Source organism: Camelina sativa, chromosome 16, assembly GCF_000633955.1.
Source record: "Camelina sativa cultivar DH55 chromosome 16, Cs, whole genome shotgun sequence".
NCBI classification, from domain to species: Eukaryota; Viridiplantae; Streptophyta; class Magnoliopsida; order Brassicales; family Brassicaceae; genus Camelina; species Camelina sativa.
Window position 1 is genome coordinate 26,024,434 of NC_025700.1, and position 11,431 is coordinate 26,035,864.

Sequence of the window (11,431 nt, forward strand, 5' to 3'; positions counted from 1 at the left end):
GCTACCGCTGAGGATCTGTCAGTTGCCATTTCTCATAATGACTCTCATAGCTATTTCTGTCCTCTACTATTCTTTCACCTTCCTCTTTTCATGAGATTTTTATTTTCTTTTTGGTTTGTTTGTTTTGTTTGTCAGCATTTAAAAATCTGTGTTGTAAGCACTGTTTCCCTAGTTTGTGTCCTGTTGTTTCTTACAAAGTCGATAATAAATCTTATGAACGAACATTGGCTATCGTTCGTACTCTTGTATGTTAGCTAGCATCTTGGTAGAAACATGTGTGTTAACTTATTTGCATATGCTGCGGTTTCGTTTCTTTTTAGGAAATATTGACGATCAATCATTTATTTTATTATTGATACTTTGTTGACTGTTTGCTTTGTTGTTTTTGAACGTGTCGTACACTACAAATTAGCGATAGCTAAAAACCCCAATAAAACACGACGATATATGTATATAAATAAATGAAAAAAAAGAAATAAGTGCAAAATATCACGAAAAATTAAGCTGGAAATCTCAGAAGATAGATAGATTAGATAGTTCCGGCGAGAAGAAGTGAATCTCTCCCTGTAAGCTTTTATAGGATATTTGATATTTCTCTCTCCCAATTTCTCTTTCTCCTTCCAATTTTTCTTTGGTTCCTCTTTCTTTTTTTTTGGCGACTTGGTCCTTCTCCGACAGATCATCTTTCGAATCTGTTTTTCCCAGCGACGACCGCCGACCGGTTTCGTCATGTGTCTTTCTCGTTTTCCGGCAATCCTCAAGAGGAAATCTGGAATCCTTATAGATAGAAAGAATAGATTATTCATATTTGGATCCATCCTCATTCCTCCAGCAGTGTGCCACGCTATTTTTTTTATTCACTTTTTTTTTTTCCTTACTCTACGGTTTTTGTGTGTGTGTGGTTGGCAGGTGTATAATAAGCTGACTGACGAAGAAACATTTCAGCACCAGCAAGTAAAGTAAGTAAGTAAAGTAGCTCAATCTCACTAAAGTCTCACTAAAGATCATGCTTTAGTCATTTCGTGTCTGACATACATACTACCGCAGTTAGAAAAGCTGCTTGCTATAACTATAAATTGCACATACTGACAGTGGTACGAGAAAAGGATATCTGCTGGGAATACGCAGAGAAACTCGATGGTAACAAGGTCAAATGCAAGTTTTGCTCTAGAGTTCTTAATGGCGGGATTAGCAGGTTGAAGCATCATCTCTCTCGCCTTCCCAGTAAAGGTGTCAACCCTTGTGCCAAGGTTAGACACGATGTTACTGACAGAGTCCGATCCATTTTATCGGCCAAGAATGATGCCAAAGATTCCCCTCTCACCAACACCAACAACAAGCCTCCCCAAGTTAAACCACCACCACCTTTATCTGCTTCCCTGCCTCCTCCTCCTCCTGAATCTGATGTTGCTCTCTCTTCTGCTTCCAAACTCTTTCCTACTAGTAGTCTCCTTCTACCCCATTCCTCCTCCTCCTCTTCTCCAACTACTGCTCAGGAGACTGCAGAGAGGTGTATTTCTCTTTTCTTCCTCGAGAACAAGATCGACTGGTGTGTTGCCCGCTCACCCTCTTATCACTCTATGCTCGATGCCATTGCCAAGTGTGGTCCTGCATTTGTTGCTCCCTCTCTCAAGACTGAATTGCTGCTGGACAGGGTTAAATCAGAAATTACTTTACAACTCAAAGAGACTCAAAAGGAGTGGGTCACCACGGGCTGTACTGTCATCGCAGAGGCATGGACCGACAACAAATCCCGAGCTCTCATTAACTTCTCCGTCTCATCACCGTCCAGAGTCTTCTTTCACAAGTCTGTGGACGCCTCCTCATATTTCAAGAACACAAAATGCCTTGCTGATCTCTTTGATTCTATCATCCAAGATATTGGACATGAGCATATAGTGCAAATCATTATGGACAACAGCTTCAGCTACACAGGTATCTCAAACCATATCTTGCAAAACTATGGAAGCATTTTCGTGTCCCCTTGTGCATCTCAGTGTTTGAACATGATATTAGAAGAATTCTCCAAGGTAGATTGGGTCAACCAATGTATATTGCAAGCGCAGGTCATATCTAAGTTTGTGTACAACAATAGCTCCGTGCTAGATTTGATGAGAAAGTTAACATGTGGGCAAGATATTATCAGAAGCGGTGTCACAAGGTCTGTTTCCAATTTTCTATCGTTGCAGTCAATGATGAAACAAAAAGCAAGGTTAAAGCACTTGTTCAATAGCCCAGAGTATACCCCCACTAATACTAATAAACCACAGAGCATGTCATGCGTGAATATCCTAGAGGATGATGATTTTTGGAGAGCTGTGGAAGAAAGTGTGGCTATTTCCGAGCCTATCCTGAAAGTGTTGAGGGAAGTTTCTAGTGGAAAGCCCGCTGTAGGATCTATATATGAGTTAATGTCCAAGGCCAAGGAGTCAATACGGACATACTACATAATGGATGAGAATAAGCATAAGGTCTTTTCTGACATAGTTGATTCCAAGTGGTGTGACCATCTGCATTCACCTCTTCATGCAGCGGCTGCATTCTTGAACCCCAGTATTCGGTATAACCCGGAGATAAAGTTCCTCACTTCCTTGAAAGAAGATTTTTTCAAAGTGTTGGAGAAACTTCTTCCCACTAGCGATCTAAGACGTGATATTACAAATCAGATATTCACTTTCACTAGGGCAAAGGGATTGTTCGGCTGTAACCTGGCGATGGAGGCGAGGCCTTCAGTTTCACCAGGTATGGACGGACAATACATTTATATATTTTTTTCAAGAATTCATGAATATAGCCTGGCATATAGAAAACCAAATTGCAAAACTTGTAGATATTTTCCCATTTACATGCTGGCTTGAGAATTGGTAACTAATAAGTCGTAGAAGTTGATGTCTAATGATGGTTTGCTTTTAGTAATGCAGGTCTCTGGTGGGAGCAGTTTGGTGACTCAGCACCTGTTTTGCAGCGGGTGGCCATCAGGATACTGAGCCAAGTGTGCAGCGGTTACAACTTGGAACGCCAATGGAGCACATTCCAGCAGATGCACTGGGAAAGGCGAAACAAGATTGACAGAGAGCTATTGAACAATATGATGTACGTGAATCAGAATCTAAAGTTGGGGAGAATGATTACCCTCGAGACAGACCCAATTGTCCTGGAGGACATTGACATGATGTCGGAGTGGGTGGAAGAGGCAGAGAATCCCAGCCCTGCCCAGTGGCTAGACCGTTTTGGGTCCTCCCTTGATGGAGGCGACTTGAACACCAGACAGTTTGGCGGTGCTATTTTCAGTGCCAACGACCATAACATCTTCGGCTTGTGAAGCCCCAGGTCAGAGGTTGTTTTTTAGCGTCACCTTTTTGGATCGAGATTGTTGAGTGTTTAACCTCAACTCGGTTCACGATATGTACATAATGTTCCTTTGTTATAAAGAAGTAATGAATATCCTCTGTTATGTATTCCTCGTTGATCAACTTCAAAACTTTGCACAAAGCACCCATGTTCATTCATTACTCATTAGTTAGTTAGTTTCCCACCAAACTGGGTACTCATAAAACGGTGAGCTTTAAGATTGTTTTTGTCTGTTTCTGTTGAAACCGTGCTAGGAAAGCCCATATGATAGTATCGGTTATTGGGCCGTTAATGAGGCCCTAAAAGAAATAAAAAAGGAAATCGGTGAATCTTTAAGTCTCGTCTTCGTTCGTTTAGGGAATTCATCAGATCACAGTATACCCGGAGAATGGCGTCGTACCGGCCGCCGTATCCTCCTCCTCCCCAGCCGCCGTCTCAAAATCCTTTACCCCCTCCGCCACCTCCGCCGTCGTTACCCCCTCCAGTTCCTCCGCCACCACCGTCGCATCATCAACCGTACTCTTATCCTCCGCCGCCTCCCCCTCCGCATGTTTACTATCAGCAGTCTTCCCATTATCCTCAGTTCAATCAGGTCCAAGCTCCTCCTCCTCCTCCACCCCCGTCAGCTCCTCCTCCACTCGTACCCGATCCTCCTCGAAACCAAGGAGCCAATGACCGCGACAAAGGGGCCTCCAGGCGGGAGCGTGCTAAACCGGATCCATCGAAGCACCATAGGCCTCATCTTCCCCATTCTAAGAAAATCGAGACCGAAGAAGAGAGGAGGCTTAGGAAGAAGAGGGAGCTAGAGAAACAAAGGCAAGCAGATAAACTTAGACAGCAGATGAAGAATTCTCACAAGTCTCATATGCCCCCCAAGGGACACACCGAGGAGAGGAAGCCTACGCCTTTACTCACCACCGACAGGGTCGAGAATAGGTTAAAGAAACCAACCACCTTCATCTGCAAGCTCAAGTCAGTATTCTCTCTCACTCACTTCTACTAGAGACTAACCAAACGACTACCTATAGTATTCATCTTTTTTTTACTCTTATTACTTGAAGGTTCCGGAATGAGCTCCCTGATCCTAGTGCACAGCTTAAGCTCATGACCATTAAACGGGATAAAGATCAGTATGTTGTTGTTACTCTATTGCCAAAATAAAAAGAAAAGATTGATCCAATTTTTTAATCTCTTGAATCCGTTGTGTTTAATTCTCCTTTCCTTACTTCTTAAACCTGATACAGCTACTTTGATCCCACTAGATTTACCAAGTATACCATCACATCGTTGGAGAAATTATGGAAACCAAAGATCTTTGTCGAGCCTGATCTTGGAATACCCTTGGATCTCCTTGACCTAAGTGTATACAAGTATGATCTCTCTCAATAAAGTTCATTATTACATTTTAATGCCAGAGACCTCATCTACTGGGATACTTACTTACTGTTGTTGTATCGCTTTTCAGCCCTCCCAAAGTCAAGGCACCTCTTGCCCCTGAAGATGAAGAACTGTTGCGTGATGACGATGCTGTTACACCTATTAAGAAAGAAGGAATCCGGAAAAAAGAAAGACCAACTGATAAAGGTGTTTCCTGGCTCGTGAAAACACAATACATTTCTTCTATTAATAATGAATCGGCAAGACAGGTATCACTCTCACTTGTTGGAAATTTCTTTTGTGATGTATGTGTGTAGTCACTTGTTTCCTGGCTTGTTAAAAACACTTTCCAATATTCTATCTTCTCCATGTGTAGTCGCTAACTGAGAAGCAAGCAAAGGAATTGCGAGAGCTGAAAGGAGGAGGCATCGACATCTTGCAAAATCTTAACAATAGGTGTGTTGTTTGTTTCTTCACTTTGTATATTTCTAAAGAAAGTGGAAAAAGAAGATCTGATGGTTTTTTTCTTTTCTTTTCTTTGGTCTCTAGAGAGAGACAAATCAAGGATATTGAAGCATCCTTTGAGGCATGCAAGTCTCGACCAGTTCATGCCACCAATAAAAACTTGCAGCCGGTTGAAGTGTTACCACTGTTGCCATATTTTGATAGGTTGGATGTTCTTTGTTTTCCCTTGCAGGCAATCTTAAATCTAAAGTCCCGAATCAGTTATATTTTTCACATAATTTCCATGAATTGCTTGAAAGCTGACAGTTTACGGTTTATCTGTATTCTGCTAATAGGATAGTGTAATCAATCGGATGTAAAAGCCAGCCTTGTTGGTCTTAATTTTTCCATTTTCTCTACTGCAACTCTTTTTTCCAATGTCTCTTTGCTAGAGTTTTAGTGCATTGCCCGTTTTGGATGAAAAATCCACTAATAATCTTAACTGAACATGTAGCATACTATGCTAATACATTTGACTCTTCCCCTATTTTTTTTTTTTTTGACACAGGTACGATGAGCAGTTTGTTGTAGGGAATTTTGATAGTGCTCCCACAGCTGATTCTGAATTCTTTGGCAAGTTAGACCCTTCGACACGTGATGAACATGAGTCACGGGTGAGTTATTAAATACCGATATCCATGAGCAGGGTCCAATTATCTCTGTTCTCAGTCATAGGGATACTTTGTTCCTGATAGACACAAGATGACTGTATAAACTATATCGATTTTGTTGCTTACATAAGTGTACTCGAATGAGGATGGGATATATGATGAGATATGGGGCCGAATCTTGACAATGGTTGATTGCCTTATCTTATATATTGATGACGAGCTCTGACCTTATTCTCCACAGGCCATTTTGAAAAGCTATGTGGTGGCTGGATCAGACACTGCCAATCCAGAAAAATTTCTGGCGTACATGGTTCCTTCCTTGGATGAGGTAGACATGCCTCTCCACGAACTGATCTCTGTTACACAAGTTTTGACAAGCCAAGAAAAGTTCAAAATGATTTATGCGTTATCAATTTATGTTGCTGTGGCAGTTGTCTAAGGATATGCATGATGAAAACGAAGATATCTCTTACACTTGGGTTCGCGAATACCACTGGGATGTATGTACCATAGCCAATGTGGTTTGCGTAAAATTTTGATTGTTTGAGTCGCTGATTGAAATAAATATCTCACCTGATGTTATAACAGGTACTTGGCGACGATGCAAATGACACATACCTGGTATCATTTGGCAATGGGACCGCTAGCTATCTGGTATTACCTAAACTATACCTGCATCGGGTTTTGTTACATATTCCAGTTGTGTATCTTTTTTTTTCTGTTTATAATACTTCGGGATGACCCTTGAGAATTTGGCAGCCCCCACCCACAAAGCTGAGCTTGAGGAAGAAAAGGGCCAGGGAAGGAAGATCTTCTGATGAGATTGAACACTTTCCAGTACCTTCAAGGGTGACTGTAAGGCGACGATCAACTCTATCAGTGATAGAACATAAAGATTCAGGGGTATAGTAAATCCATACATTTAGCCTTTAATTAAAAGAGTAAGACAAGGAGTATGTGGAAAGTTCTCTACTTCTCTTGCCAATTTCTTTGGACTTTGGGGATTTGGATGTAGGTATACTCTTCTAGGGTTGGTCCTTCGAGCTCCAAGATGAGAAGGTTAGAGGATGAAGAAGGCCTTGGTAGATCTTGGAAACACGAGCCGGAACAAGATGTCAATCAATATCGTGATAATGAGGATGAGTATTCTGAATGAACGTCTCATGTACTTCAAACTATTCAATCGGTTTTCCAACGGTGTGTAAAGTATCCTGCAAGGCTACTTGTAGGCTAATTTAAAGCGTAATATGGCCCTCGTAATTTGGCAAGTAAAGAAATATATTGATCTGGAGAGCTGGCGAAGTTGGGATACTTTTTTACATGTACACGTCCATGGTTAATGATACGGCCATTACGTTTGGCTTTGATGTCTTTGATCCTATCTGCGTGAAGCTTGTGCCCATCAATTCACTATCTCACAAGCCTTGAGATTCGCACAAACACGAGAGCTTTGAGAAGTACTCCAATGGTGAAAAAAAAGGACACTGTTCTGTTACACAAAATAAGTAGAAATTAGTTTCAACATGAAGTCAAGTTTTCTTGACCAGTCAAGAGTCTTCTCCTTGCTAACCAATTATTGTCTTTTGATGTATAACTTTAATCAGCAGGGCTTTTTGTTTTTATTTTTATTTTAGATATATCTTCTTTTTTACTCGTGAAACTCTCTTAGCTGCTGCTTTGAGATTTTAGATTTTCTCAATTCGGAGTCCATATACCCAGAATGACGTCGTCTAATTTAGAGAAAAAGTTAGTTAACAAATACGACAAACAAACAATAGCCATATACATCAAATAAATTAAAATGATATGATATCCAAAATCTTACATGATAAGGATGGTAATAAGACAGTTAAATGATATGAGTCTTGCAGGATACTTTACACACCGTTGGAAAACCGATTGAATAGTGAATATACATATACACTAGATTGTGATACATTGTGATCCGAGAAACATTACAAAGCGGTTTATTATTTTTAAGCAATGTTTTGTTAGTTCTAACCATTTTAGGACCAAATGGTAAAAAGTCTTTCTACACATGTCTAAACACTTTTCATGTATCTATAACACTTATATTAAATCATATACATTGGATTGTGAGCACATTTAGACCCCAAAAACACTAACAAAATGGTTTTGTACTTTTGAACAATAAATAATGTTTTGTTGGTTTTAGTCAATTTTTAGACAAAATGATAACATGTCTTGTCTAAACACTCCTAATGCATCTCTAACTTATAATTAGTCATTATTTTTTTGTTGGCTTTAACTCTTATAATCAATCATATGTATTGAATTATGACATTTTTGACTTCAGAAACAGTAACAAAGCATTTACTGCTTCTAATCAATGTTTTGTTGGTTCCAATCATTTTTGTGATAAAATGATAAGAAGTCTTTCTACGCTTTCTTTTTTAATAAACAAAAGTCTTTCTACATATGTCTAAACACTCATAATGTATCTTTAACTTTTATAATAAATCATATGCATTGAATTGTGACGCATTTCGACCCATTAAATATTAACAAAACGATTTACTGCATCTATGCAATGTTTTATTGGTTCTAACCAGTTTTGGGACGAAATAGTTATGAGTCTCTTTGTTGTAAGCCCTTTTCGAGACTGTTGTTTTGTAAGTTTAGTCATGGATCCTTGCTGCTAGACTTTATAAAAAGTCCCTTCTCAGCCTCTAAAACTTATCTTTTGATATGCAATAAAAACCTAGTTTACTTCTATCAAAATACCCAAAGCGTCTCATCTTTGTTGTGTTCTTGAAGCTTGAGTACTCTAGACTCAGCACATACCGTTTATCATCTATGTGGTGTCTCTCGATCCATCTCTACAAATCCTTCATCCAAGAGAATTTTAAGAGAGTGACCAATTTTATGGAAAGGATCATTTCTATACGAAATCACATTGGACACCTATTAAATGATATACATAAGTAAAGGAATTGTTCTCTATTTCAACGAGTTTTGATAAACCCAAAAATAAACCGGTGGATAGTGTACTTAGAAGCGAAGTAGTACTGATCGTATTACTTAGGAGTTTGAACAGTAAGATAGATTCACCATATTCTATGCCTTCTTTAGAGGTAGATTACATTTTCTTTTTGTTTAAGATTGATAAAATCCGAAAACGAACTCAAAATTCTTGTGAGACGAACCATATAAGTGCCATAAAAGATAATTCATAAGAACCTTATTACTAAATTATATCTACATACAGTATGGTCTTCAAGGTTGACATCTTCACTCTTACATCCAAGATCATACAATATATTTAGACATATTATATATTTTGTTTATCAGCTCTTGGTACATCAAAGCTCCAACACTCATTTTCATTAACCGCCAGACTAAAACCAGAGAGATCAAAGTAAAATCATGTAAGTTCCCACTAGATAAGTTTTATACTTAAGGTGAATCTTTAAAACGATTGATATATAGAACATAGCACTTACATTATTAAGCTAGCTTGGCTTGCTTGTTGCTCTCAAGCATTAGACCGAAGTGAATATGAGGAAAGTGTGCCCACTAAAAAGTGTGAGACCATATTAAAACAATTTAAAATATTTTGGTCATAACCTCTTACTTATTAGAAAAAGAAAAAAACAATATGTTTACTATTGTTCTTATTTACTTAGGTTGAGAGAAAGTCATTAATATTATTTAGTAAATAAACTAAATAAGATTAATGGTAAACATCTATTGTATGTTTAAATTTTTTAAAAGTAAAGTATATATACTAACGGATCGGTTCATTAATTTTCAGCAGCAGATGACCTAATGCAAACTCTTACTTATTTAATTAGTAGTAATTTTCTTTAACGCTTACTGTCGCATGGTTTGCATTTTTAATATTTTTTTCTAATGTTCCTCTACAAAAAGCTCCACTCTTTAAAACTTACACCTTTTTAGCTATAAAAAATTCATACTTTCATATAGAAAATTTGTAATGTCGAGGAAAAAAAAACTTACATTTTTGGCGGCGGTGCTGAATGCTTCTCTGTGGCTTATGTCTGGATTATTCGCCTTAATCCTCTGAATTTCCTCTCTTCACAATAAAATAAACACACAAATCAATTACCTCTTCGTTAATTAAGACAATTTGAACAAAATATACATTAATTATATATGTATGTCTTAGAAATATTTTGGTACTTTATAAATTGATTGTACGCAGAAGGTACTCGCTGCCGCTTCTCCGTAGCTGGAAAGACAATAAGAAACTTAAAATATACACAAAAATTACTTGTCATGTGACACTTCTTTATTTCTAGATAGGCAGAACTTACAACGGTTTACAATCCTTTGCTCAGTTTTGGTACGAGTTGAAATCCTGGAAGGAATTTTGGTGTGACCTCGTGAGGAAGATCCATATTCTGGTACTGCATTGTTCGTCGCCTATATTCCACATGTAATCCTTGTTAATAACAAATTATATGCTAATTAAAATTAGTTTTTATTTTATTTTACATGACTTTTTTTTTCTAAGATCGAAATGTTGAATCACGAGGATTGAGAAGCAATCATGTATGTATTGTCTAAATTAGGAAATGAAAAAAGAAACTGGACCAACGAAAAGACGTATTATTAATGTTTTAAAATAGTAGTAAAAGACAAAACCTTTAAAGAAAGGAATCTGAGAATATATTTAGAAAAAGAAACAAACCTATGAAACCCTAACATTCATGTCAATCAAATCATAGAGGAAGTAGCCCACATCAGTAGTAGATCAACATAAGCTACGCCTCTATGAAATAAAGCATTTAAAGACAAGGCTGCACATATCAGTCGCAGCTGGAAAATAAAATTAAATAAACTTGAAAAGAGTAAAAGATAATTAAATTAAGTAGATGTAGACGGCCGCTGGAGAAAGAACACGCAACAACAGGCTCAGATCTCTGTCTATAATTTGTCTTTCAAAACAAACAAAAGAGCCCTAAATTTTAGAGGGATGGTTCGAGTGTTTTTTTATTTAATAAACTTCCTAAAATTAAGGCAATTTAGGAGAGAGAGAGAGAGATATAGAAGTTTACCTGGAAATTAGGTCGTGAAAGCGACTGAAGAGCAGCTGCCATGTTTACAGACCACAGATTAGTGCAGTAACCGCATCGGACAGTCACGATGTCGAACAGACTACTGCATGGGACACTCACCTACACATTTTAGCAAAACACATTCTCACATATTAATTAATTGATCTTCTTTCTTGGACAAATTGGATTTGTCTACCAGACCCATAAGACAAAGATCGACGAAAAACTTATATACATTTATACAACTTAAATTTGTTCATGATAATTATAGACACAAAAGAAATATAAGAGGGACACACATCACATATATATATACGATCATCTCTTCTTTCGTTGAAACCACCACTTAGGATCCGAAGTGACTCCTTTTTTTATTAGTTATGCACAATCTGTTACCGATTAGTAAATAGGGACACACACACACACATATATATATATATATATATGCATGACCAACGAAAAATAGTTTTATCTTATGATTCCCAAAATTATAAGTAAAATGCTACAAGTAGGACTATACTTTGAGAAAAGCAGGAAAAGAGAAGA

The 11,431-nt window shown here is 37.8% G+C and overlaps 4 protein-coding genes across 8 annotated transcripts in view; 3 read left to right on the top strand and 1 right to left on the bottom strand.

Annotated features, from left to right (window-relative positions):
- Positions 1-313, top strand: part of LOC104752560 (NADP-dependent malic enzyme 4, chloroplastic-like) — a 4,929-nt gene extending 4,616 nt beyond the window's left edge. The window contains exon 20 of the mRNA XM_010474732.2: positions 13-313. The gene's annotated coding sequence lies outside the window, so the exon portion shown is untranslated. The remainder of the gene's footprint in view (positions 1-12) is intronic.
- On the top strand, positions 464-3,512 carry LOC104752562. Of its 4 annotated transcripts, none has more exons than XM_010474734.2 (4): positions 464-566; positions 910-963; positions 1,093-2,742; positions 2,922-3,322. In XM_010474734.2, coding segments are annotated over exons 2-4 (2,052 nt in total). In that variant the 5' UTR covers positions 464-566; positions 910-962. The 4 variants fall into 4 exon arrangements, with proteins under 4 accessions (XP_010473036.1, XP_010473039.1, XP_019093837.1 ...); XM_010474737.2 differs by having other exon boundaries at positions 910-959; XM_019238292.1 differs by having other exon boundaries at positions 466-963; positions 2,914-3,005.
- Positions 3,700-7,224, top strand: LOC109124460 (protein PAF1 homolog). 2 transcript variants are annotated; one of them, XM_010474738.2, is made up of 12 exons: positions 3,700-4,323; positions 4,413-4,481; positions 4,596-4,721; positions 4,817-4,997; positions 5,105-5,184; positions 5,278-5,397; positions 5,741-5,846; positions 6,085-6,171; positions 6,275-6,343; positions 6,432-6,497; positions 6,603-6,746; positions 6,859-7,224. In XM_010474738.2, exons 1-12 carry the CDS (start codon positions 3,740-3,742, stop codon positions 6,997-6,999), a joined length of 1,773 nt encoding a protein of 590 aa, XP_010473040.1. In that variant the 5' UTR covers positions 3,700-3,739; the 3' UTR covers positions 7,000-7,224. The 2 variants fall into 2 exon arrangements, with proteins under 2 accessions (XP_010473040.1, XP_010473041.1); XM_010474739.2 differs by having other exon boundaries at positions 4,614-4,721.
- Positions 9,017-11,431, bottom strand: part of LOC104752565 (axial regulator YABBY 5-like) — a 3,276-nt gene continuing 861 nt past the window's right edge. The window contains exons 2-7 of the mRNA XM_010474740.2: positions 10,886-11,005; positions 10,142-10,250; positions 10,008-10,056; positions 9,825-9,900; positions 9,308-9,380; positions 9,017-9,202 (exon numbers count right to left, since the gene is read on the bottom strand). Of these exons, the coding sequence (XP_010473042.1) occupies positions 9,312-9,380; positions 9,825-9,900; positions 10,008-10,056; positions 10,142-10,250; positions 10,886-11,005 (423 nt within the window). The 3' untranslated portion in view covers positions 9,017-9,202; positions 9,308-9,311. The remainder of the gene's footprint in view (positions 9,203-9,307; positions 9,381-9,824; positions 9,901-10,007; positions 10,057-10,141; positions 10,251-10,885; positions 11,006-11,431) is intronic.

Excerpts from the sequence above, each read along its gene's own strand:
- LOC104752562 (XM_010474734.2), top strand. Across the intron at positions 2,743-2,921 it reads GAGGCCTTCAGTTTCACCAG|GTCTCTGGTGGGAGCAGTTT; the intron begins GTATGGACGGAC and ends TTAGTAATGCAG.
- LOC109124460 (XM_010474738.2), top strand. The coding sequence starts at position 3,740 with ATGGCGTCGTACCGGCCGCCGTATCCTCCTCCTCCCCAGCCGCCGTCT. Across the intron at positions 4,324-4,412 it reads ACCTTCATCTGCAAGCTCAA|GTTCCGGAATGAGCTCCCTG; the intron begins GTCAGTATTCTC and ends TATTACTTGAAG. Across the intron at positions 5,398-5,740 it reads CTGTTGCCATATTTTGATAG|GTACGATGAGCAGTTTGTTG; the intron begins GTTGGATGTTCT and ends TTTTTGACACAG.